Source organism: Homarus americanus, unplaced genomic scaffold (assembly GCF_018991925.1).
Source record: "Homarus americanus isolate GMGI-L3 unplaced genomic scaffold, GMGI_Hamer_2.0 scaffold47967, whole genome shotgun sequence".
NCBI lineage: Eukaryota > Metazoa > Arthropoda > Malacostraca > Decapoda > Nephropidae > Homarus > Homarus americanus.
The window spans coordinates 2,693,219-2,721,211 of record NW_024731965.1 but is presented as its reverse complement, the minus strand read 5'-3'; the positions used below and the strand labels follow the sequence as shown (position 1 = coordinate 2,721,211).

The 27,993-nt window shown below is 39.5% G+C and overlaps 1 protein-coding gene across 5 annotated transcripts in view; it reads right to left on the bottom strand.

The window, feature by feature from the left end:
• Nucleotides 1-27,993, bottom strand: part of LOC121868137 (E3 ubiquitin-protein ligase UBR4-like) — a 74,192-nt gene that overhangs the window by 41,072 nt on the left and 5,127 nt on the right. For 4 of the 5 annotated variants that reach the window (XM_042368444.1, XM_042368447.1, XM_042368445.1 and 1 more), the window contains exons 5-33: nt 24,736-24,938; nt 24,048-24,229; nt 23,405-23,594; nt 22,390-22,512; nt 21,807-21,973; nt 21,442-21,673; nt 20,759-20,873; nt 19,126-19,358; nt 18,553-18,721; nt 17,339-17,553; nt 16,981-17,122; nt 16,179-16,405; nt 15,829-16,053; nt 15,239-15,559; nt 14,802-14,933; nt 14,416-14,663; nt 13,519-13,747; nt 13,131-13,291; nt 12,037-12,273; nt 11,558-11,763; nt 10,838-11,049; nt 9,476-9,657; nt 9,006-9,099; nt 7,890-8,030; nt 5,865-6,083; nt 4,005-4,142; nt 2,534-2,588; nt 1,602-1,777; nt 56-424 (exon numbers count right to left, since the gene is read on the bottom strand). In XM_042368444.1, the coding sequence (XP_042224378.1) occupies nt 56-424; nt 1,602-1,777; nt 2,534-2,588; nt 4,005-4,142; nt 5,865-6,083; nt 7,890-8,030; nt 9,006-9,099; nt 9,476-9,657; nt 10,838-11,049; nt 11,558-11,763; nt 12,037-12,273; nt 13,131-13,291; nt 13,519-13,747; nt 14,416-14,663; nt 14,802-14,933; nt 15,239-15,559; nt 15,829-16,053; nt 16,179-16,405; nt 16,981-17,122; nt 17,339-17,553; nt 18,553-18,721; nt 19,126-19,358; nt 20,759-20,873; nt 21,442-21,673; nt 21,807-21,973; nt 22,390-22,512; nt 23,405-23,594; nt 24,048-24,229; nt 24,736-24,938 (5,543 nt within the window). The remainder of the gene's footprint in view (nt 1-55; nt 425-1,601; nt 1,778-2,533; nt 2,589-4,004; nt 4,143-5,864; nt 6,084-7,889; nt 8,031-9,005; nt 9,100-9,475; nt 9,658-10,837; nt 11,050-11,557; nt 11,764-12,036; nt 12,274-13,130; nt 13,292-13,518; nt 13,748-14,415; nt 14,664-14,801; nt 14,934-15,238; nt 15,560-15,828; nt 16,054-16,178; nt 16,406-16,980; nt 17,123-17,338; nt 17,554-18,552; nt 18,722-19,125; nt 19,359-20,758; nt 20,874-21,441; nt 21,674-21,806; nt 21,974-22,389; nt 22,513-23,404; nt 23,595-24,047; nt 24,230-24,735; nt 24,939-27,993) is intronic. The other variant, XM_042368448.1, reaches the window with a different exon arrangement.

Sequence of the window (27,993 nt, the reverse complement as noted above, 5' to 3'; positions counted from 1 at the left end):
TAAATCCAGGTATTGTAACAACTCCATCAAACACTGACATTCATACTACACCAACCTTCAGTCCACAGACAGCAAGATAGTCATCATTGGCTGGGTTGGCAGTGATGGAGAGAACAGTAAATGGTACCGGAGCAGATGACAACCGTGTCAGGGTGAGTTTCCTCTTGGCAGAATCGTGTTGCTTCAGGAGGGAGGAGAGCTGCAGGACCGTGATCTTGCCTTTCTCGTGAGACACCGCAAGATGTTGTCTCTTGCCTCCCGGTGAAGCCAGGCAACACATGGCCACCCGGCGGATCATGTGAGCAGACACCAACTGTCGGATTGTCTGACCTTGTTCTCCAGAGTAATTCAGTCTCACATTTTCAAAGGCTCCTTCCTGAGATCCTAAAGTAGCCACCATAAGTTGTTCTGATGGCTCCACAGTCTGTAACAAGTATTAACATCAGTCTTTACATTATACTATACAGTACAGTGAGAACACACAAGTAAAGGAGGTCCCCAACTTACAAACGCCCGCCAATACCAATGAAGTTAAACTTGAAATTTACAATATTTTATTTACCCGATGACTTATTTTTTGCTTTCATTTACTGTATTTTGCCATTCTATTTCTTCTTTTGTTTTAAATTAAGTGATTTTAGATGTACATAAGGACTTGGGCTATGATACAGTGGGAATTTAAACATTGTTTTGTAGGTATGGTACAGTATGCATGTGTTCCGCCTTTCGAACGTCCTTAGGGATGGAACCCATTTGTAACTCGAGGACCCCCAGTAATGCTATAGCCTTCCTACCAACTGTCGATACAATCTTGTAAAGCAGTCAGCAAAGATCAAACAAGTCTAATGGTTAACCTGTAAAACACCTACATCATGGAGGCCTTATACCTGCATCAATAAGAAACACTAAATTTGTGCCCTCTCAAGCTGGTGGTGAGTGGCATCATGAAAAAAAAATGGCCTGGGTTCAGGTTTTCCCATCTCTTTCAAGATTTATAATGTCGAGACACAGTAGGACAGATCTCAAGACACATTCAAACACTTGAAAGATGGAAAACATGAAGCCAGCCCAATTTTTCAGAATATCACACACCAGAAACACGAGGAGAGACAACTTCAAGCTTGCCAAGATGTCATGCAGAATGAATATATAAGAAAATACTTCACCACACAGAGGTAGACCTATGGAACAGCCTACAAGCTCAAGTTGTGTTATCAAGAACAGGGATCCTACACAGGGTGACCACTACTACAAAAGATGATCATCAATGACAACACACCACTACGCCTCACAGAATAATTAAACTACAGTAAAGACACAACTTGATTCCTTCCATTATCACAGTTCCAACAGGTTTCCTACTACACTATAATAAACTTACTGCAGGATACCTTCACTAACTTCAACAATGATCAAAGTACTCTCCCTGTATCACCTCATAACTCTCTAAATCCCAAGTAATTCTGAATCACCACACAGATTCATACTTAAAGACTACAAACACTAAAATCTATTATGTCAATGAAGAAAAAACAACTATGATTAACACAATGGGAGTTTAATAAAAGCTTTGTTAATAAGAGTAACTGGCAGCCACTGACCTTGGAGTTGGTGTGTACTTGGTGGAGGGCGGCCAGAGCACGCTGGTAGGAGCCGACAGAACTGGACTCGGCTGCACTGGCCTGGATGGTGGGCATCAAGTCCGACAACAGGTCCAGCACCGTGGCAGCAACCTCACTACTGCTCACCTCACCCACCAACAGATCTCGGACATTTTCTGATGGACACAAAACAGAACCACATACAATATTGTATGTACCACATTCTCTGTGTACAGCTGACTTTAAAAGTTATGGTAAAATACTTTATAAAAATTAATAAACTACAAAATTAATAATGTTTAGAATTCCTCAACAATTAGAACTAATAAGAAAAATAGCTATCACAATCACGTGCTGATAATATGTAAACTGGACCACTTACACCCAATATATTAACCTCTTCACTACAGGTACGCCACTTTTAATATATATTTTTTCTCGACGCCTGGTGATTTTATTCAGCACAGAGAAGGTCCCATACACAAGGGGTTAAAGGGAAATAGAGAAACTATATATCCACATCATACGAATGAAGTAACAGCCAAGAAGAATCATTAACGGACTGATTATTACAAGAAAAACAAAAAATCAACTGAGGAAAGTGATCAGTCTTCTCAATCAAGTTAAAAATCACTTTATTTGGGTAAATGGGAGCTCCAGTACCACTGTTATCTCTTCTCCTCACACTGTACAGTACTTCACCCAGTCCATGTTCTTTGATCTAGACATGTCAGGCCTCTCCTTCCTACTCTGTAATACCTTATGAATGTGTGTGTGTGTGTGTGTGTGTGTGTGTGTGTGTGTGTGTGTGTGTGTGTATGTGTGTACAGTAATACCCAACTTCTATTCTTTCACCAACTTAATGGCTTAATTCCCCTGTACTGGATGTAAAGACAGACCAAAGCCACAATGCTTCACTCAATCCTACTCACCCAGTTTCTTAGCAAGCGCCTGCCTCTGCTTGTGTGTATCGTCCCGGTGCTTGTCCTGTGAAGAAAGACGTAAAGGATAACTTAGGATTACACGATGCAGTTGATACACCGAGGAGAGGGAATGTTACAAGAAGAAATGAATCGGAACCACAACTCAAAGACAAATAGATGTTGAGGTCATATTGAAAGGATAACTCTAAACAACCAAATTAATATATTCCACATTTGTGCAAGACGGAGGAGGAGGAGGAGGAAAGTAAACCACACAGTGAGTTAATTATCTGGGAGGGAAAGATGGAGGTGTGTGTGTGAAGGTGAGTATGGATGAGGACAAATGTACAGAGACGACTGTATGGAAGAACATATCACAGGATTACAAAAAAACAGGTGTAATATTAGTAGTAATTATAATCCCTTCATGGAGGTAAATAAATTAGGGGTTAGTCAGTTTATTCCTTCTCTTGTACAGAAGATTTAGTCAAATAACCACTTAAAAAAATCAAAACTTAACACACACATAAAATAATTCCTTTAACAGCTATAGCAAAGGGGGAAATACTCCTCAAGTCCAGGCAGCTTTTACATACAGCAATTAAATCAATCCTTGACATCTGCTGTAGGACCCAAGACTGTGTGAGAAAGTTTATGATCCATCAAACTTCAAAGGTTGCATTTGTGAGTACGTACAGTGGGACCTCTATTTAATGGCCTTCTGTAATAGCGAAAAAAGTCTGATATATCGAGGGTCCGTTAGATATGAAACCTCCATCTGACTGATGATATGGAAACAGCAGTCAGTTATAAGGAACTTTTACTTGCCTAAAACCAACCAATTTTGAGGAAGTGTTCGATGTCTCACCAAGTTTGAAGACTATAAGGCAAGGAAACGGTTGTTAATAAGAGCCAATTCCCATACAGGGGGTCTCCAACTAACAAATGAGGTTAAACTTTAAATTTACAGTATTTTATTTTTCTGACTTATTTTTTACTTTAATTTACTGTATTTTGACATTCAATTTCTTCTTTTCTCTTAAATTTTAGATGCATATAAGGACTTAGGCTTTGTTGTAGTGGGATTTTAAACATTGTTCTGTAAGTACAGTAATGCGCATAGCATGTATTTTAACTTAAGAACGTCCTCAGGAACGGAACCCGTTCATAACCCGGGGGGCCCTTGTACATAGCTATCGGTTAAATCCCAATGTATCAGCTTATTTTAATTACAGATTATATAATTTGTTTACTGTCAAGATCAATAGTTAGTGGTAAAAGTTGTTAAGTGAATCAGTTCAAAAAATCACAGAGCTTCCTAAGTTTATTGTTCTGAACACACCAAGGCCTTTAATAGCCCTGACCTGTGGACCTTCATGACTGACAGGTAAATAACTATCTGTCGACCCTTAAAGGTAAAAAACTCATTAGGGTCGATCCCAGTGCTGAGAAAACACATTAAACACGGGGAGATAATTACCGACTGAGTTCCCTGCGATGGTGAAGATGGTCGTCGCCTCAGAGATGACGGCAGAAGAGGCTCCACACCAAAGGCTGCCGGACCACTGGAGGACCCAACACCATCCTCGTATGATGCAGGACTTCGTTTAACAAGAGCCTGACACACAAGGAACACGCCAGTACCGTTAATACAGTAAACATGAAATAAAGGCAACAAGTTTATCATGAACTTCAAATGATATTGTCAAGTCACTAGCAAAGATAAAAAGTAAAGCTGTTGGCTAATGTTGTGATGTAGAAGCCAAGTTAAATTGTGCCACAAGATATTACTGCTGTTCTGGGTAAGGAGGAAGCACAAGTAAGCCATATGACCAACACTTAAGCATAGTGTAGAGCACTGTATGTAAACATGCACACAATATAAAGACCTTCACAATTGGGTGATATTTTAGAGGAATGTTTCAGAAGAGAATCAGACTTTGTTTTCTCATAACTTATCAACAATACAGGATGACAACCAGGGCTGGAGACTGGTGGCTTTAAGTACTGTATACATTACCGTGATACAGCCCAGATGGTACACAAGATTATCTTTGAGGAAATAATTTGGAACTTATCAAATTCATATTAATGTACTGTACTATGAAGACTTGTGTTTTGTTAACTCTATTATTCAGTTTTGTTTCATTTAACAATAAATGGACTAAAACAAATACCAATATATTTCTCCATTATATTTACTTATATTTTTAGCAGTCCATTTATTTATTCCAGAGCACCAGAGTGAAGACAACATGACTAGCCTTCCCGACTGTTCTTAACAAACTGCCTCATTAAATGACTTTCACCTCGGTTTATAATCAAAAGAATTAACTCCAATACGTACAATAACTGACTTAATAATATAATAAAGCTTTGTACTGCACCAATAACCGAGAAATGATTATACCCTGTACAGGTGTTGACCGTTATATGATGGGTTAAAGACCTCAAGAAGCCACCATTAAGTGATCGCACTGAACGTACTGTACACACTGGTGACCTGACTTGTGGGAGACAATATTGTATGTAGAGGAACACAAGAAAATGATAAATAAAAGGAAAGAGTTTGCTTGTTTAAGGTCATCTCAAAACACCACTGATGATAAGTAAAGAAATACAACACAGCATCTATGTTCAAGTTAGTCTCAAGATGGAGTGAACTTTGACATTAACAGAGAAAAGTAGAAATTAATATAAAGACTTTGTGGGGTGGGAAGCTTGATGAGTAACCTGGCGACAAAAACAGACGAACTCCACTGAGAACACGGACAACCAGGTCCCTCAACACAAGTAAATATGTAAGGATTAGTATGTTTTTAGGGGTTTATTATGTCTTAACGGGTAACCACGGTGTACTGATCAACGACAATAAATGAAACATAAAGTGGAGATTGTATTCACCTGCAGCATCATTATGGTTGAAGACAAAGACTGATCCTACCACCTCAGTTTACTTCAATTACCAAGTTGGAAATTCCCAATAAATTTATATAAAAAAAATCCCCATTCATTAATTCATAAACGACAAAGAATCACCATTTATAAACGCCAACAGTCATACTCGTGCAGAAGTTGAAGTGTTTGGTAGGGAAGACAGTTCAAGACGTCAACACATGTTACCAGGAGCCGAGAACATGTGTCAAGGTTAGGGCCAAGTTACCATAAGATAGTGAAGTATTAACACACAAACCCCAGAACCTTAAACCAAACTATGTTGTCATTATACACGTTAAAAGGACAGTGACACATGATCTATGTTGCACACTAATAAGCAGGCTCATGTTGCACACTAATAAGCAAACACTATGCCAGTCACAGCAGACAATGATCAACTTACTTGGCATGAACCATCTTCTTTAGCTCCACAGTCACAAAAGAAAGCTCCATATTTGGCATAAGTTACATCATGACCGCGATGACACACCCGGGCACACACTGTACACACGCCAACACCGTCAACCATGCGGCAGGTGTGACAGTGGTACCAGTGCTGGTGCATGAATTCCTTCTGGGTTAATGTAAAAGTACACAGCTTGTTGCACATGCTGTCTTCATCCTGTTTAAAAGTATCTTGTTAAGTCTCGGCATTTCTCACATGATCATATTTATAAGTCTATGAGGTGCGGTCAGTCTTACTCTGTCACCCTGACCTTAAATTTCTATGACTGGCACCTATGTTAGAACAGTTTCATCGCCAATGGTGAAAAACAATTGAGCACTGTCACCATCAGAGACAGTGTGGTCTTCACAATGTTTCTTTGACTGGAGCACTACAAGAGATACTTCAGTGATCAGTGCCTCATATCTGACTGGCCCATATTCTATACATAAACATTAACTCTCTCATAACCTCATAGAATAATAACTTCAAACGCATATTTGTGTTGCCAGGGAGAGCATCACGACCAAGTGCAGTGCCAAGGGAGACATTACACTGCTTTTTATAAGTCTTTTAACACTTGCTCAATGTACTGTATAATAGATGTCTTTATCAGTACAACATACACCCTGTACTTATCATCAACCTTGAGCCGTACATTACAGAACTTTGGATATGTCTGCCGGGAGTCACCAAACCCTTAGCACCCATTTAGACTCGGCCCTTGCCAAGCACAGGAGAACTCTACAACATAACCCCTGTGGCTGGTGAGGGATCAGTGTCTACAATTAAAATATTTTCATATAATTGATGAAGTCCACAATATTTGGCAGCTTTACTGTATGTAGTGAACCAGATGTAGAGTATAAAATAACACCACATACAACTGGAAAACATTTGAAACACAACTACTGGACATATGAGTGAGCCATCAACAGTAGTCTTCAGCAAAACATGTTACCAAATATTGTATTACATTCTCTAAATCTGTCATGAACCTTATTTGAGCTTCTGCCTAGGAAAGCTCTTCTCTATACTGTAATGACATCTCACTCACTCTAATATACAATGCTAATTTTCATAGAAGTCTTCCTTTTGGCCATATATTAGTCATCTTTGAAAATCTGTAGGAAGGAGCTGGGCAGTGTCATGTTTCATCACAGCACAGTATTCATATTACAGTTCAGAAGCCAAGATTCTATTTTCAGTAACACCATCTTCCACTCCTATAATTTTCTCTATGCAGAAACTGAGCAAATTAATTCCAATGGTGAAGTCTTTAAGAATGATCTCGGGGGGGGATTTGTGACCGACTTACCCAACACGACGAACAAAAATAAACAGACTAACTCGTCAAAATAGTAATTATTCTCCTGCTAACTCTTCCCACTATCACAACCCAGCCTGTAAAGCTCTCGTACACACCACAACATTCCCGTCAACTCTGCCATATACCGTCTTGGCAAACATTTCAGCCACAAACCTCCGTCAAACTCTCGTTCTGCAAACAACCCCTTAAACCACATATTACTTTACCATTTGTAGTTTCTTATTGTCTTATTTTTCAGTCAAACATAAAACTTCCAAATCATAACCAAATTCCACACAGTATTAACACTCTCTCTACACCTCACAACTGTCTTACTTCTGGTAACATTACAAGATGTCTACAATTACTCTCAGGTCTTGTAGTTCACGAGGAAGGTGCCCAGTGCTTACATGCCATGACCACACACACACTCGAGAATTAATAATCCCTTTATATAGTTTTCTACTCCCATGTACCAACTATAAATTCTCCCACTACCACCACCACCACTTACAATACTCATTAGCATCGCGATTGACAACCTACAGTAGTCCTTAACGCCATTTCCATAGTAAACCCGATACTTCTTGGTCTCAATAACGTTACTACCCACTACGTATGTGAATAATTGTACTCGCACTCCGACACATCCTCCCCTTCACCCAGATACTCACAGAGTCTTCCCCTGCACTGTCGTCATCCTCTTGTGTTAGGTCGTCAACCCAGTCAGAGTCGGTATCGACGGTCAAGTCCAGTTCGTACGGAGGAGACGTCATTCCACTCCGATAGGCAACAGCCCAGCGTTCACTGTTGACCTGAGATCATTCAAGAAAAAAAAAAAAGAGTATTACGTTATTTATCTATATACTGTATCAATTAAACCTTTACCATCTAAATTAAATCAGTCATTCATGATTTACAGTCCAGCAAGACCAAATAAAATAAACCTATTTCATAAGAACGTTTAATCAACCAGGAAAACAAACACAGGTACAGTACCAAAAGATACACATTACAGGTATGAGAACAGATGTTGAATTAATACAAAATTACAACCTAAATCCCTTCCTCCATCTAAAGAAACATTATATAATGAACAATGATTCAGTACTGTATACATATAACCTAAAATAAACAAATATACTGTATAGGCACTTCATTATATGACTCTACTGTATTCCCTTAAAGCTCGCTGGGGTTAGTTAAATGGACTCCGTGAGAAAGCAAAATCCGCGAGTTTTTCATGTCAGTCCCAGGAGTGTAAAATACATATTTAAATAGCCGTATGCACATGTATAACAACATTATGTATACATAAGACAATATAATAAATATGAAATAACATAAATAAATAAACAAACATGACATAACACTGTATGGACATTAGGTCCACATAGTGATAGTGAGCTGTGGTAGTGTGGTAGTGAGAAACAAGATAGCATATAACCAGCGATTTAGCTTTGCCACTACAGTGGGCTATTGAATCTGCAAATTTTTTTCTCCAAAATATACCTTGTTAATTATAGGGTGCATCTTATGACCTGGGAAATATGGTGCTGTGTACTGTCCTGTAGTGATCCCCGGCACACAGCCTCACATTTATTTTATTTATTTTCCACGACAATCAGCGAGTTTCCGAGGGACATGAGCTTTAACACCGTGAGCTTGAAGGGAATACTGTACTGTACCACCCATGATAAATGTAGTTACTATCAGACAATGTTTCACTTGACCATCATCCCCCGCTGGCCCACACCCGAAGCAACAAGACAAGCACGTGGACGCCTTACCTTGAGAGCCGCTACAACGTCACTCACATAGGAGAGGAGATGACACATGGCCTCCAACAGTCCCTTGTCCCTCTCTCCCACGAGGTGTTGTTTACTGCAAGGTGAAACACACAAATTAATAATCAATACTTCAAATTCTAACACAAACGTTGACGCTCTATCAGAAACAAAAATGTAACTTGATGTTTTTGAAGGATTTTAAATAATAGAAGAGTTGTTGTTTCATCACTACAACATACAAGACATTCAACAGAGTAATACGTTCAGCGATGAATTAAAAACAATACTTCTGTACTTCTAATAAAACTTATGCCGTTACTTTGTACTTTTGGGATATAAGAAATAATAATAATACAAAACTGACAACCTAAATAAAGAAGACTGAAAAAGCAGGTAAAAATGGAACCCACAGATGAAGAACAAGAAATAAGAGGAGAAACAGTGTATATGAAGATCCAGTGATCACCTACCACTGTGTCACCCACTGAGTAGCGGCCCTGAAGAGTGTGACGTGACCTGTCCCTGACCCGGCACTAGCCAGGGAGGACATGACAGAGAGCAGGTGCGTCATACTGGTCAAACCTTCACTGCCGCCGCTCACCAGAGATGATCCTAGTGGGACTAAGGATCGTAGCAGACCGTGGGCGACCTCCTGCGGAAATATACAAAAATATATGTCCCAATTAACTTCCTGATCAGTGAAGACAAGACTGATAATAATATATCATAGCGTGAAGAGATTATGGGGGACGTTAGAGCAGTTCAAGTGAATGGATGGAGAGGAGCCTGATAGTCTCTCTACCTCCTGCCCTCCAACACACCAGAAAATGGCTTACAGGAACATTAAAAAGAACAAGCAATACTTCACACTACTTCAATACGTCACAAGTGTGCATTCATCAGTAACTGCAAAAATCTTTTTAACGGTTCCAAATGGCTCAGATATTTTTTTTCTTCTACATTAAGTTTTAAACCACCAGTCTACATTTTAAACTAATTATTACATTACACTTTTCATAACACAAGAACCAAAGTATTTAAAACTTTTAATTGTCTCCATCTTGTCAACTCTTCAACCTTATCTTTTACCTAAACACAAAACCTTTATCTCTCATATACAGCTGAGCCGGTTGGTTAATTCCCAATTAACCAGGTTGGTTCACATATATTATATTGGGCTTTAGTAACGAAACTCAATTGAAGTTTCTTGTTTTATTAGAGATGTATTATGTTTATATAATTCCTGAGTGTAGATCAACCGTAAGTTCCACTATTCATGAGTGTGATGAGAAAGGGACGGCGTTTATGTATATAAACGTGAATCAACGTCCGTTGGTGTGAGTGACTGCCTGAAGGCGTCGCCTTGGTGCGCGCTTACATTGGTGCTGACATATGGGCTTCTCCCTCTTGGGAAAGCTACCGTTCACATGTTCAGTTCATGTCCTCACAGATAGTGGAAAATTACAGGGGGTAAATCTGAATATACATCAGATGTAAATAACCCATTTATATAATACTTCTGTTGATGAGACAGGGGCCATTACACAGCACAACATGTCTACAATCACGAACCTTCAATATTACTGTGGCGGCACAATCACCTTGCAATTTTAACAAAGGCATCAAAGTTAAATTTCCACTTGTAAGTTGATTTAATTATTATTTAACTACCTCCCCCCCCACCTCCCCCTACCCCCCATACACCACCTCCCCCTACCTCCCATACACCACCCACCCCTACCCTCCCTCCCTCCCTCAGTCTGTATATCTACCTTTAAAATAATTAACAAAAGAATATAAAGAAGAAGAACTTGTATCAGTTGTTATCACACCTCAGCATTCTGGGTGTCCTGAGTTATGATATATGCTGTCAGAGTCCTCAACAACTGCCAGCTGTTTGGTGTTGCCTCAGAGTCTGTTGTTGGTGTAGAGGTCAAGAGGTGAGTGGACAGCCATCCCTGCAGTATACCAGACTCGAGCCACGACCCGACCGAGATCCTGCTGCACACCGACGCTAATGTGTGGTCTGCTGGGTTTTTCTCGGCTGTTAAGGAACATAACATAAAGAAAATAAGCTTCATTCTGGCATTGTAACATAAATACAGTACTGTAGTTATTTAGCATCGTCTGTGTAGAGGTTCCATACACTGAAATGATAAAAGTGATATTTTCAAAAACTGATCTACTGGCAGCCCATCACACCCGTCTACTGAACCAACTAAGTATTAGACTCAACTTTAGTGAGAGAAGCCAACAACACCACCCACAGTTACCTGATAACATATTTTACTAGTTAATATACAGCCAGGTCTCTTAATGACTCCACACTGCCATATTTGCTACATAAAAGTGAAGAATCTTTTCTAACAAATAGTTCAATGGTACAACACCTCTCTAAAAGTGCTGTATACACCTGCCTTATACTAACTAAATTGTTGTGTTGTACAGAATAATTGTTATGAGCTGTAAAGAAACAAGACGCCACAAACATTAAGCATATGATGATGACCATAACATAAACATTTACTTCACAATTGTGTCAGTTGACTCACCAAGCTGGAACAAGCGAATGAAGAACTTGATAATATGAGTCGGGAGATTTGAAGACTTGACGTCCCCACTGATGGGAGGACTGAGAAGAACCGAGGCAAAGTGAGACTCGGCGAGGAACTTATCCAGAGCCAACTTGCCAGTAGGCACCTCCAACAGCTCCTCTAGGAAGGTGGTACATCCTTCCAAGATCTGTTCATCCACAACTCTGAAAAATATCATTTCTCCATGTACACTTCACTCAACTCAATGCTTTACTCTATACTGTACTGGTAGGTGTTATGACAGTACAGTACTACTTATACTTGTTGCAATACATCATACCTTCTTTCTAAAATTATTAATTTATTCAATATCAATACTGTCTACACCTTGAATTATTTTGTACAGTGTTAAGTGTTATTCAAGTTCTGCACCATAAACTCAAGACCAGATCAAATATTGTATAAAATTCAATAAATATAATAAGACACTAACTTACCCATCACAAGCTGCAGCTGACTGAAGAAGACTCTCCACATGTGTGAGTAAATGTGAATAAAGAGTAAGTTGGAACGGGTCAGGTGATGTTGAACTGTCCCCACCTTCCTGAGCGGGCAGGAGGCGGTCCAGCGCAGTCGACACAGATTCCGAGACGTGGTCACACGTAGCATCCACGGCCAGGCTCACGAGGGTGCTGGTCAGCTGCCCTCCAGTTTTTTCATCGTCGCTGCACCAGCTGAAGAGAAAAGTGAAATATAAAGTATTATATTTATTGAAACTAAACTATATCTGATCGTGTGAGGAATAACAGATGGAAGGAAGGAGCGGTGTTACTACTAATAACTTAATACACATAATATTACACAACAGCATTTTATAACTGCTACTGATACCTAATAATATTATTTGTTACTGAGAATTAAACACAGGTGCTCTCTTCATTTGTTGTATTTCACTATTTCTGACACCACACTCTTCCATACACTGCTGCTTCATGGACAGTTAGTACTTCCTTCATCCTCCTCTTGGCCTTCTCCTTCCCCTCTAACAATTTAACTATCAATAATATTATCTTTTAATCAATTTTCTAGTCTCAGTTTATCTGTCTCTATATCTCTCATTTAATGTTTTGTTTTTCTTATTATCTGCATCTTTTCTTCAACCCACACATACTGCAGCCATCACTCCTCTTGCCATCAGCGTCCATGTTTCATCCACATTATGTCAGCTCAACAACTCCTCATTTTGAACCACACAGCTCAAATATAATCCTTACCGAGTTATGTCTTCAAAATACATTCTTACCGAGTTATACCACAAATGAGGTTTAAAATGTTATTACTGTAACGTGTTTTAAAGATCCACCTACATACTGACAGACCGGTGGGCCTAAAGACGCACACGAGATACAAGAAACATTTTCATCACATACTCCCATCATTTGATAATATTAAGGTAATGAAACCATACATTTGAAACTTAGGGAGGAATGTCCTAGACACTATTACTCACCAATCACCCGGTTTAGGATTTACTGAATGTTACACCAGCAAGTTCTGTTCAGTTGTAACTTAATACCTTCAGTTTACTTACCCAGCCAGATCTGTAGCAAATGTAACCAGTGTGTGCATGACGTGCTTCAGGGCAAGGTTGATGGTAAAGGCTGGCTGGGCTGACAGTGTTGCTACATGACCCATCACAACACCTGACACATAAGTCTCTCCAGGCAGGACATCTCCACTCATACTGTTTCTCTGCAGAAAAAAAATAAAACAATAAATATCTATGTACACAGACACTATCATGGACATAAACTGTACCTGACAAGTTACACATTGATGAACTTCATTACCTAAACTGTGAAGGATATAACAGACTGATGGATAAGAACATACCAGTTTTAACAATATCAAAATCTATTATGGCCGAGCTTCTTTTAACCAATAGTTAAACCCTTAAAGGCGAGAGGACCATTACTTACCCATGCATGTACTGCTGGGAAGTCTGTCATGGTATTAGCATTCCAGTTGTCGAGTGCTGTTTTAAGTGGGGCGGGCAAGGCTGCACGAGTAAGACACGGAGGATGTGGACCAGCGCGGGGTGCGTGTCCGCCAGACACTGCTAACACCGAGCAATAGGCATCCAGGGCCTCAGGAGGCAGTCTGCTACCTTCTTCTAATACACTGTTCATCTGCTGCAGAAGGCTCCATCTGCACACATATTTAGGAAAGAATTCAGTTCATTGCAATTACAGTTGACACATCTTGTACTGTACCTCTAATATGCAGAGGCGGACCCCAACAACATGACTACACAACCAATACTGTACTCTCACAATCTGGCCATAGTAGTAAAGTTGACTCACTTCTAAAGTTCAATTATTTCAATGAACATAAAGTTGTCCAGCGGTAATCTTTTCTCTTACAAATATAAACTGAATAAACTGACTATCATTAACTTTAACTGAACAAATGAAGGACTAACTCACCAAGATAAAGCTGCCTATAATGTACAGTCAAACAAATATATAGAAATGAAAAAGTGATACTTGTTAAATCTATTTTCTATATCAACACAAAATAAATGTTGGAATCTCAAAATATTATAAGAAATGAGCACTTTAATATCATTACAGGTAAAAACAGGTGTAGAGGGACACATAACCTTTACCTGAACAATGCAAGCAGCTGGGGCTTATCTCATGAGAGGAGAACTGTACAGTAGAGCAAGTTTAGATAATGAACATATAAAATAAGAACGGTGTACTGTACAGTACTATATTATAGAGGAACTAAATACAGTAAAGAGAACAATGTGAGGAAGGAACAGTTGTAATTCATGGCTACACACTCTTACAATAATGTGAGAACTGTTGTACCTTGTGGCACAAGCTAGAGCTTGTATCAAAGTCAGAAGGCCAGAAATAGGAAGTTGGTCAGCAGATATATCGAGAGCTCTAAGAAGATCCGCTCCATCACAAGAGCGAAGATCAATCTCTCCCTTCTGACAGGCCTCATCGAGGGTCACCTGGAGGCGGGCCAATACTGTATCCAACATGTAGAGGTCAGAGAAGGCTGGCAGCTGCTCACCATTCATCAGTGGCATACCCACCATGGCACTATAACCCTGAAATAAAGAATATAAATACTTCAGTACCTATAAATCTAATGTAAAGTGCTACTGTGTTACCATACAATTGTGGTGATAACCAACCAACATAATGACATTAAGCAGAACAACACACACAGTATTCTCACAACTTACTTTACTTAATAGAGAAGTGATGAGGAGATTGGCAACCTTAAGGTCATGCTTCAGATTGCACATTGTCTTGGCAACAGACTTCAACAGTGCGTCTGCCTTCTGTGTGGTCAAACTCTGGCGTACTAATCCATCCTGTCACATGGAGAAGCACATTACTCAAAGTTCAAATAATACATAGATGTCTGTCTGTAAACTCAAAATACAGTGCAGTAATACAGTACTTGACATCAAACCCACTTGGTCAGTACCTTAATTACTCAATAAGGATTAGACAACAAAACATATTGGTTTAATCACATTTTATTACCATTCTTTATTTTTTTCTATTTCTATGTAATGAAGATGAACTATACAGTATACGCAAAACACATTCAGTAATATTTATTTTAAAATTTACTACTTGGTAAGAAGAGTCAACCATGATTAATCTGACATACCTTAATCCACCCATTGAATATTTTGTGTGAAGCACGAGGACCCCACAGCAGTGCATGGAGAAGGTGGGAGCCCTCCAGCTTGGCCTCAGTACCTGCCATGGCCTCTAAAGCTGATACAGAAGGTGGCATGGTGAGAAGGAGTCGGTAGGCCAGGGAGAAGGCGTACTGGACACCACACAGACCCAGGTAAGTCAGTTGGGGATCATTAGTGTGACGCAAACTTGGGTCATTCTGGCAGCCTATTCCCAGCAGGCTGACGAGTGTATCATACAGGGTGCTGTACTTGAGTGTGTCCGGTGTGGCCAGGATGAAGCTACATGCCTGGAATAAATTAATAAATAATTACCCGGTACATCCATTAACTTACATAATAACACCAAAAGTATTGACGAGTTTCGTGAAATATACGGCAATCATTTACCTCAAAGAAACAATCAGTATATCTACATACAATTCTAAGAGCTTTTTATCTACCATCTACTATCTAAAAAAAAAAAAAAAGACCAAAAGAATCATATAACATCTTTAAAGACTTTGAACACAAACTGACAGGACCTCAGAAGTGATGTGTTACTGCCAATGATTCTTACCAGACCGTCCAGCTTAGGGGTGTCCTGGGTGTTGGTCTCAGCGGGTGTGAGGGTGTAGAACCTGGGTCTTATGGTGTAGTCTTCTTGGGAATAATTCTTGCGGTAGTTCTCCTCCAGGTCGCGCCACACGTGGTACATCTTGCCTCCTGAACCAGTGCCCGAGTCCTTCCCCGAGGACTGACTGTCACACTGAGATGATATGGGCTTGAAGAGATTCCACTGAACCTGAAAATAAAAGCAATCAAATAATTCTCAACATGACCTGTTTATGAAGGTTTTGTCTTAAGTAAAGCACAAAGTAACAGTTCTGTCTTAAATACAGCACAAGAAAACATCCATCAATAACCAACCTGTTCTATCAAGACCTGTGGGGCTTCATACAGGTTCTTCATCAAGTAGTCAAATATTAGGAGGAGGCGAGCCAGGTGAAGGACCTGTGTGTCTCTCATGGGGGTGTTGATCACCGAGGACACGTTCACCACAGCCGAGGCCACATTCAGCAACACGCTCTTCTTCTGCATAAGTTGGAGCGAGTGGAAGAGGAACAACAACAACTGAGCGTGTTCGACGTTCAAATCTGAAGAGAAAAAAAATGATGATATCACAGCAAAATGCCTTTACCTAACACTAGACAATTTGTAATAATACAAAATTAACACAGCATTACATATATTTTCTCTTAGTATAACAAAGATACGAATCCAAGACCTTTGGGAGTGAGAGGCAGAGCCAATAGTAACAACAACTAGTATGGTATAATGTGAGTAAGAATTATCCTATCCAGTGTTTCCTCCTGGCTACTGTGTCATCAAGTAAGAGAACACTTCCTCAAAAGATCTCAATTGAAAGTCAAAACGAAATATGACCAGAAACTGTTTGTGAACAGTGTAGACAAATAATTGACTCAAAAAACAATAAAAAACCTGATAATTATATAACATAAGCTGGAATATGAGGAAATAATAACTCAAAAACAAAAAAATTATATTGTACCAAGAAAAATTCAATAGATAGTATTTAAATTAACTTAACTGAATATAACCCAGATACTAACACCATAAAACGCACAGTTGTTATATTAATGCAAAAACTATTCATATCTCCCGTCTAAGAGTTTACAAGAAGGAAAAAATCATTAATATATAACGGCACCTTCTATTTCTGCCTCCGGAGCAGGCGGGTTGGTGATGGACTTGGTGAGTGTGGTAATGACGCGATGCCATATGAGCACACAGGCAGTGTCTGAGTCACACTTGAGTTCATCCTTGTCTCGACGCTGACGCAACAGTAGAATCTGGAGGGGGACAATACAGGTGAAGCAACAAATTATCAAGTGTGGAGACCTTCAATCACTGTCAGGAGAACATTCTTTACACCAAATGAGGGTCTCCAGCATAAACAAAAAAACCACTTATCCTTAACTGACCAATGTATCAGGTTAGAAATCTTTCAAACATTAGAATATAAAACAGAGTACTACAATAATATATGTTTTAAGCAGCCAACTGACCTGGGCCAGAACCGTGAGAGTTCTTGGTAGCACCTGTAGCGGCCAGTCCCCATCAGGAGTCCAGGGAGATACACCAAGTTGGCCAAGGAGTGTGTTCTGCAGGGTCTCACTCAACAGCCCAGAAGCTATCACATTGTGGGTGTAACGGTAGAGGGCATAAGAGAACTCGTCGTACAGCGATCCCAGGACTGGTCCCAGGTACCCGGTGAGACTTCCTGTAGGGGGGCGGGGAGGACATGACTCGGCACTGACATGATTGAACTAAATAAAGAAATGCTAAAGATCAACATCCCTGATATGACATAGACCCACTTGATCATTTCTCCTTATAAGCACATGAAGATATTGAGTTACTACAAACATGATTTTGGTCACTTTCTGATACATGTAGTACTGAACACATTCTAAGTACTGTACTGTACTGTTGTTCTAATACTCAACAATATATAATAATTATAATACAGGGGACCCCCACAAAATTCGTGAGGGTTAGGTTTTCAAAATGTCTGTGAATCGGCAAATAACATTTGCGGAAGGGGGGGGGGGGTTACATTTTTACTTGTGTACAAAGAAATGTATATTCCCTCTATGTGTTTGGTCTTGGGACAATTATTTCTTTTACCTGTATTGTGTGTGTGTGTTTCTACACACACACACACACACACAAAACACATACAAATAAATAATAATGGGAAAATACTCTTATAAATAATCATTAACAATTTATTAAAAATGTGAGTTTACCCTCAAGTCCATGCTTTATTAATGAAGAACGGACTTGAGGGTAGACTCACATTTTTTATAAAATTGTTAATGATTATTTATAAGAGTATTTTCCCATTATTATTTATTTGTATGTGTTTCGTGTGTGTATCTACACACACATAAATATATATATATACAATACTGTACTGTACAGGTAAAGGAAATTACTGTCTCTAGAACGAATGGCTCCCTGTCCTGGCCGCGAAAATGATGGCAACTTTAAAACTACCCTTAGACATTCTTGGGTACACACAGGGTGTCATCCACGAATAATAGAGGACCGCAAAATAAAAATCTGCGAACTTGAGAGTCCCCTGTACAATAAACTATTGAATGGCTGGATAAAGATACCTGAAGCAAACTTTGTCTAATATAGACATAAAACTTGCACCAAGATTAAACCTCCCGATGATAACATTACCGTCAACACCCAAGAGACGATCGCTTACCCGAGTCAGACCTGGCAGTCTCCCTGTCAAGGTCACGTATTATTGCAGCCAACACGACCATGTGCGTCTCGGCCAGTCCCGCGCGCACGTACTGCTGGACGTAAGCACACTCGCTCTCGATCAGGTAACTGTTCATCAGCAGGAATATGTGCGATGCCAACGATATGAACTGTGGGGTATGAAATTCATTCTTAAAAACTTATCAAAGAAATATAATATTCTTGATATAATAAATTCTCCATAATATCAACATTTTCATTACCACCAAATAACACATTAATGGCCCTCAGAGGTTAACATATATGGCTGTCAAGAGATACCACACAGGACATGAAAGAGAAGAATAACAATTATATAAAGGAATGTGTGAGAAGGATTCAGGGAGGTGTTTGCAGGGTCTACATATCTTTCAAGTTTCAATGACCCAAAAAAAGCAAGTTAAGTTTATATTTTTGTGAATATAACCAAGAACTTAGGCTATACTATATGCTTCATTCATTCACCTGTTATTACAACCTGTCTACTTGGTGCTGAATCTATACTGTACAGGATAGAGAACAATTGTCAACTCACTCCATGCGGTTCTCCCTTCTCTGGCACAATGGTGGTGACCTCAGAGTTGTGGCGGTGTGGGGTCTTGGCCTGAGAGTCATCCGGGGAGGAGGAGGAGTCGCTGTTGCCCTGAACTCCTCCCGAAGCAGGGTCGTCGCCTCCTTCGCCCGGGGTGCTGGGCTCCTCGAACCAGGCGCCGATGATGACCGAGTCGTCGTCTGTTGCGGGGCCAAGCACTGGGTTATCACCACAGCCTGAACCCCCACCCAACACCAACACCATCCACATAGACACAACACGCGTCAATAAGGCGGAATGATTTAGTGCACGTGAAGCAGAGAAGCAACAATATATCTTAAGCATAAAATAACAATAATCATTAATTTTTTTATCCGTAAGATTTTTTTATTGCTCAAGAGTTAAGATCATTTACACATTGTTGTTCTTATACTGCAACACCAAGTAATTAAACATTGATAAGAGAGAGAAGCTAAAAGTACTGTTAAAGTAGAAAAAGAAAAGAAAAACATCACATGCATAAGTCAGGATTATCTTGATACACACTCACTGAATCATGAAAAAATACCATTAAATCTTTTCTATTATCAACAAGACTTCTTAAAATGCTAATCTAGAGCGAGTTAGTGCCACTGATACAACAAAACTTCTCTATCCAAAACACAAGTCAGTTTAAAGAAGCAGAGGTAAAATGAAGCAGTGAAGCACAAGAGGATAAAGAAGAAAGCTAGGTACAGTATCGGTCAAAAGTCTTGTTGCCTCTCCTGCTACTCTACAAACCTCGAGATTCTGACTCGTGAATCCGAAGCGTTCTGGTCAACAGCTGCTCAAGTGTAATCTCGTTCCAGAACTTACCTAAAAGAGCTTTCCTACCAATGTTCACCAAAATTTAAATTAAAATTGATTTAAGTGCATAAGGCAATCCACTTTCTGGTCCTAAGGTCTCACCTAACCCAGTACAGTACAATACAGTATACCACAAGAGCGTAATTTACTAGTGTGCTTCAATTAAAAAGTGAATCAGTTATGGTATTCGTGATTTACTGCAGACAAACTGAAAAAGCGGCAGAAAATACAAGCGCAAAACATTAAAACACAATAAAAAAAACACAGATACATGACTGTACATGAACACGTGCAGATATCATGAAATGTAAAATACTGTACTGTACATGTTCCTGTATAACCATTACACTGCCACCATGATAGCCACTTATATCATACAGGTAAACAGATCAGGTGTTAGAGACACTAATTAACACACACCACGAGACTAATAACAATTCCTGGACATAGTTAGAGTTACTGGTGTCGAATTATATTGGGTTGTAATAAAGCAAAATTAAAATGAATCATATAAAGTTGGTTGAAATGATAGACCTGATTAGTAGGTATCAGTAACACACATTCAGTTTAAAATCATCAAACTACAAAAACTGTACTGTAATATACTGTAACGAAAAACCAATTGTCTCAACGAGTACAGAACAATTAGTATTGAGTTGAGTTAACTATCAATATCTGTTAAATGTTAAATCAATCTTAAATCATCACAATATTAAGAAAATTTAAATTAATCTTTTTTATTGGGGGGATTCTCAATTCGAAAAAGACACAAAAGAGAGAAGTTTCTTACCTTCCTCGCCCAGACTACCTTCAGAGAAGTCATCTTCATAGTAAGTAGTGGAGTCTGATATACTGAAGGTGTCGCCCTCACCCATAGCACGGTGGGTTCTCTTCAGACTGCAAGCCTTCACACACACAAGAAACAAGTTAATTTCAATATGGATGGAACTGCCTAGTGTTTTCCTATTCATTTTATACCTAAGAAAATTTGTATAACAAACAGATGACATTATTTTGTTATTTCGATGTGATTCAAATGTTAACAGCACTCTCAATAACCACCACAGCTGCTTATATTGGAATTAATCTTGAATAATATCAATTTAAACCAAGAGCTTAAAGAACAGAGGCATAAAACAAGACTAATGTTACATCTAAGATACACAATCAGACAGACAGACTTAGAAAAGAAAAATGGCAAAAATATAAAGCAATCAGTATTTGGTAATGTGAACAGCATAGATAAATTTCCTTTCATTACATGTACATAAATTTCCTACATTAACCACACAAACACTCCTACCACAGCACTCCACAAAGTGTTCTTTACACATGAGTTTTAATATAGAGGGTCATTAGTTTAGTCCACAACCCTAAATGACTATTATGTTTTAGGGCATGTAGTAGTATACAGGAACCTATAAATTAGTAGGAATAAAGTCTGATCATTGTGAAGAACTAAAACTATCAAACCTTTCTGTACGAGACAGTGGCCAGGTAAAACAGCAACTGATTGAGTGGAACAGCCGAGAAGAGCCGAGACAATCGCTCGGTAGCTGTGTACGACTCCAGGGGATCTAGACGGGCAGGTTCTGGGGGTCGGGGCGGCGTCCAGCCTTCAACTTTAACGTCCTCTAACAAACCTGTCATCAGAGTCACACCCTGCGAGGCCAGTGCCACACACACTACACCAAAACCTTGTTGCCTGTAACACAGTCATACAGTACAGAACAGTGTGTCTCACAAAAATATTCATGTTATTCTGTTTTCATTTTTTTTACTTTATGTGACATAAAACCTTGAAGACCAAAATAATATGTGTACAGTACAGTACTTACACTTTAGTTAGGTTTATCCTCGCTGATGCAGAATCTTTCTTGCTAGGGCTCCTCCCTTTATCATCCTTCTTGTCTTGCATCGCAGCAGCAGAGGAGACAACAAGCATCAGCTGGTGGAGTCCTGTCATCACCAGCCAAGAACCCATCAACTGCAGGTTCTGCACATGCTGTAAATAATAAACAAAATAATCAACAATAAAGACAATCATGGCATTTAAAGCTCTAATCTCAAACAAATCTATACCGCAGTCTGTTCATCATGGAAATGTCGAACACCTCCGCCCTGTCATATCTTAGCTCATGATTGGCCAGTTAGAAAACAAATAATTAATGAAGTGCTGTACAGTATTGATTAAAATCTGCCCCCACAGAGGACAGTGCCACATTACAGTCCTTTATATCACTTAATATATTTATACATACTTGTAACAAGAGTAGTACAGTATAATAAAAGAAATATTAGCGAAAATGATGAATGCAAGTTACAAGTGTTGAAGTAACATAAGATAAAGTGACCCATGCCAAGTGTAAAGCTGCAATAATGTATACAAGTGTCAGAAGAAAGTTGAACACAATATCTTACATGTCCACCGGCTCTTGTTGATGATCGCACAGCGTTCAGGATAACATTGAAGAGGTCCAAGGCCTTCTCAGCGATGGCCGGGGCAGCAGTGTCCAGGTCATCCTCTCGTGGGGGAGGTGGTGTCTGGACAGAGAAAGTTATCCTTTATAAATCTCTCTATTACTTGTAAAGAATATGTTGGGTGTAGAAATAAAAGGTAAATGACACTTTGTATATTCTACTCAGTTACTGAACCTACTATAAAAAAAAACATTTTCTTTTACAAATTCTTTATTGTCTGAAATATATAACTTGTCTGACGCTAATAATTCTTATTTTCCAAAGACAAAAGAAACACATAAATAAAAGTGACTGCAGGAACACCTAATGTTGCCACAGCTCACATTATAAAAAATAGTCTCACCAATTTGATGTTGTCTACATATTCAACTTCTTCAACCATAAATAATACTGTACTGTTATGAAATATTGAGGTATTTTATGTAACAACGGATGCACTAAATACACAATGTCTTCATGATAATTCTGTAACTGAAATTCTAATGCCAATGGAAACAACTGTGACTGAGGAATGTGATGGATGAGAGATACAGTACACAGGCAACTACAAACTACTGTATTAAACTTCAACTGATGTACAAACAACAATGGCTGTAATTCTATGCTTAAAGGAACAAACAAATATAAGACATTACTGGGAGGAGGTGAGGTGAAGTCTAGGTAATGAGACAAGTGATATAAAGTCAAGAGAATTTCACCTGATCATAAAATTGCTGAAATACTGCAGACATCTCAACCTGTGTTAATACAGCTCCTATAATACTCTCCCTTCTCTAGGGGACATTATTGTGAATATTTACTTTGGCTTACAACAGACGGCTCTTTTCAGCAGAGAGAGAGAGAGACGCGTACATAAGTGGTTAACAGAGCAGAGAGAGAGAGAGAGACGCGTACATAAGTGGTTAACAGAGAACTTTAACCTTATGGCACTCAACGACCGATTCTTGCTACTAACCTTTGAGGATGACGTGCCCTGTGAGGCAACAGCAATAATAGCAGTAGAACAGGCTACAGTAAGAGCAGCAAGCAGGGCGGCCATGGCAATTGTGGAGAGCTTCTGAAGGCGGATGGAGTTGAGCGGCTCCAGGAGAGGAAGAGACATAACTCGCCACACTGTATTCAACTCGATCACCACAGTGTTCAGTCTGGGAAAGAAGGAAAAAAATTCTATATCAGTAAACAGCTGCATAAATATACTGTATAATACTTATGGTGTGTCTGTAGTTTATGGTTATGACTGTTAAGATTACATGATGGACCGCAGATGGGTGAGTACAGGATGGTGCTGGTGTAGGCAGGATGGTACAGGATGGTGCTGGTGTAGGCAGGATGGTGCTGGTGTAGGCAGGTTGGTACAGGATGGTGCTGGTGTAGGCAGGATGGTACAGGATGGTGCTGGTGCATGGATGTAGGCAGATCTTTGTAACTGTTGAGCCTTACCAATGATTTTTATCCCTAACATTTAACATACTGTAGTCTCATCAACACGAAAGATGATCTAGCATCCATTATAAGACACGATACTGTACTGAGTTTTAGAGAATGCCAATACAGTATATGAAGAAGGCAATGATGATGAACACCTGAGGATGACCTACCCTGCTTTCACTACCAGAGCTTCTGATATAGTTGTGGGGAAGCCGTGCCCTTTCCCCTCTAGAAGATCTTTGTACCGTTGGGTGTACTTGACAATGGTGGGAAGCCTGAGGCAGACATCTATCAGCTGTTCTCCACCACCCAGACTCTGTAAGGCTGATACACATCGTCCAGCAAACAGGTTCTGTAAGGGGTGAGCAAAAATTGGTACAGTAATCAGAAAAATACCATTATTGCTGAAATAATGTTTCATACAAATACTTATGAGATAAAGTACGGTATTTACTACCCAACTACAAGTGAATAAAGGTTTGATGTGTAATTGTACCTGACAAGACTCACTTCATAGCTCATATGAGTTGTCAATAATTACTCAATCATTTATCCAAAGCACATTTAAGAAGACTACCGTATGTATCTGCTGTAGGTAAAGGGATACACATGAAGAGTGAACAGCTCTTGGGTACTATTACATTAACCTTTAACAGGCAGCTAAGGATTCCCACCTTGCCCATGAACTGCATATGCATAAATGGAATGCACGGGATATGAACACCCTCTGATGATGGCCACCATTCCTATAGTTAACTTCCACTGATGATGGCCACCATCTACAAAGGTTGTGTTCCCCTATAAGTACAGTAAATAAATCGTTAATGTGTCAAGTAAACAAAAGAGTAAAACACTTACTCTCATATCCAAGGCCGAGTCAGACACACTAGTAAGTGGTCCATCTGTGTCTTTGTCTGCCGCTGCCGGGGGTGTGGAGGAGTGAGGGGGTCGGGGCCGTGAACCTCCTATGTCATGTAGCGGTGACACCAACTGCTCCAGGATCACGGCACTGGGATCACTGCGCCCTCGTCGAATCTCTTTCGACGACGTTTCTTTTTCCCCTGAACACACACACACATATTATGAGATGCTTCAACCTGCATTACACACACAGTTCCAAGGAATGTCAAGAGGCACCAAGTTTATTCCTCAAGATCCAAGTATTATAACACAAATGGATCAAATAAACTTAATCCACCCCATCAAGTCATTCCTTAACTGTCACTTAATGTAAACTACTTGATAATTTACAACTACTGTACCATCACTAATACTGAACCTGTACTGTACACATACTCCACAAAGCATGTTTACAGAAGTGGTCCCATGAATTTTAAAATAAACACAAACTCCCGTTTTCTCGGTAGCATGTGTACAATTAAAGACAAAAGTCGTGTCGCGGTTTCGTCCAAAGATTAAACATAACTCGTGAAACATTACGAGAGCCTCCCACCACAACACAGAGCGCACCAAAGGTTTAACCCTTCAGCATACGTTTTCACCAAATTTCACGACACGACTTTTGTCTTTCACTGTACATCCATTAAAGTAAATACCAACATTGAACCTCTCATGGTAGGTATTGTATCTCACCCCTTGATAGTTCCAGCAATAACACAATAATAACACTACAAACACCTTTACTTGTTTATGTTTTGACTTTTCTCCTCGATCTTTCGTCTCTTTGTATTAAATGTAAACCCACTAAAAAAGTTGTATCAGTCCTCTCTCTCCCACCCATGAGTCATGAACCTGTCAATCCGAGACATTGTTGGGTCTACAGAAGGTGCCCGGTGTGATGTCTCGGATTCACAGGTTCACGAGTCTCGGGGTTCATGGATGAGCGAGGTCTGATAGCACTTTTTTTTGGGTGGGTGTACATAAATATTTCTTCACCACTAGAGCCACTTTAGCTCTTCAAAAGCAATTCTCAACATCTCTCGACTAATACTTTCCACCAGATACTGAACTACACACTCGGGGTCAAAAGTTGGCTCCCTCCCAAACTGAAGCAGCGTCGACCCTAAAGGAGATAAAACAACACACCTATACCAGATGACACTCGGGGTAAGGAAGATCAGACTCGTGCCCAGAGAAGAATGAACTCTAATGTTGACAAATTTGAATATATTTTTAGAAGCAAACTAAAGACGTATTTATTCTAGAAACGACGACCTCTATAACATTCTGACCCCAAACATCAATAAGTGGCTTTTCTTCTCCACAGGAAGATTCTACCCATGTTTGGCAGACAAGGCTTACGCAGAACTGAGACAGATGAATGGACTGACAGACAACCAATACACACAGACTAAACACTATATGCCACAGTAACTTTATTGTGGTACCATAAAAAAAATCTTGAGTTTAATAAATATAATCAAGTAATTACTAGACAATATTTTCTTTGTGTATTTGACATATGTGTGAAGGAACCTGTCCATTAAACACACACCAAGACCTCCTCCTAATGATAAGACAGAAGCAGGTACGGTACTGTGAGTGGCAGCCAAGTACAAGACATCACAAAATTACCAACAAAACTTAAAACATTTTCCATACACCGAAAATTAAAGAAGAGAAAAGAAGCAACAAAGATGACCAAAGACATACAGGTAGGTGTTGTCTACAGAGTAACTTAAAGAAAGAGAGAGACCAAACCTACAGATGACACAGATACTCAACAAGGTCAAAGGTTACCGACAGGACACGAGTGTGACCCAAACATTAGAAAGAGGGGTCGAGGCCATTACAGTACGGACAAATCTCGTGACACTGTCTCTCGCGATGGCCGAGCATTGAACGGGTCTCAAAATACCTAACCTAACCTGACCTAATGTGTCGAGTGCAATATCTTGGCAATTGCAAGAGACGTGACAACATCAGTCAGTACAATTAACCAATGTTGTGTACGACACCTTTACTGATTACAACTACAAACTTTCATCTCAATATATCAATTATTAAAAGTTACTCAATGAATAGTAAAGTGTGACGGACGGACGGACGGGCACGCACGCATACACGCACACACGCACGCGCACGCACACACACGCGCACACACACACACACACACACACACAAAGATGGTGAAGAACACATCTAAATATATCTTCACTGGACCGAGGAGATATTTGAAAACGAGTACAAAAAAAAATAACTCCAGTAATGTAATAGATCAAAGGCCAAAATCATAGTGACGAGACAGAACAGGTGTGAGTAAAGGCTATCAGACACACAGGTACCAGGTGTAAGAGAGGAAAGTTAGAAGAGATGAGAGAGAGACTTCCGGTACCTTCTAATGAACATAATATATGAGCTAATTATTAATGCTGAATAAGTAGGAGGCAAACTAGATACACAAGTAACTAAATATAAGACTAAAAATCACAAAACAGTTGATAGAACCAAACTTAAACACCAAGAGACATTCAATAATGGCCATACAGTACACAAGACTCATCACTTTATATCAAAATTAATTCGAAAACAAAGCAAAAGTTAGTAAAAAAAAATAAGAAATGAAAATGAGTAAAAAATAATTCAGCAAGTTCACAAAACATTAGTTAATACAGCAGCATTCTCGGGGATATGACGACAATACCACCACATTACTACAGAAAAATTTGATATAGTCATTAGCTCATACGAAACTTGTACACTTGTTAGTCTTCAATTTAGTGTTTGTGTCTGTTGGCTCATCTGGAAGTTATCTACACTGTACGGAGGAAGATCTATATGTGCCTTTTATTTCACAGATGAATAGCAAAAAGTCTAAGCCGCTCGCCCAAACAGCTGACCGGGGATAAAGTGTAAACTGTATGCTAAATTCACTTCACCTGTAGACAGTACATTCCAGGTAGTACTGTACAGGGACACTTGTAATTACTCCAGGTTAAATACTGTATGTTAGATACCTGTACAAATATCACATAACATTACTTTCAAGGTCAGGGAGACACCACTTTACACGAGCCTCACAGAGCTGGACGCGATAATATGAACACTGTGCTCTGGAGCAACGTTGTCCAAATTTAGGTTTCACAGTTCATATCAAGACTACACCGGACTGTCTGTGGCCACACCGGACTTATTTTTATTCCACACTTAATATGG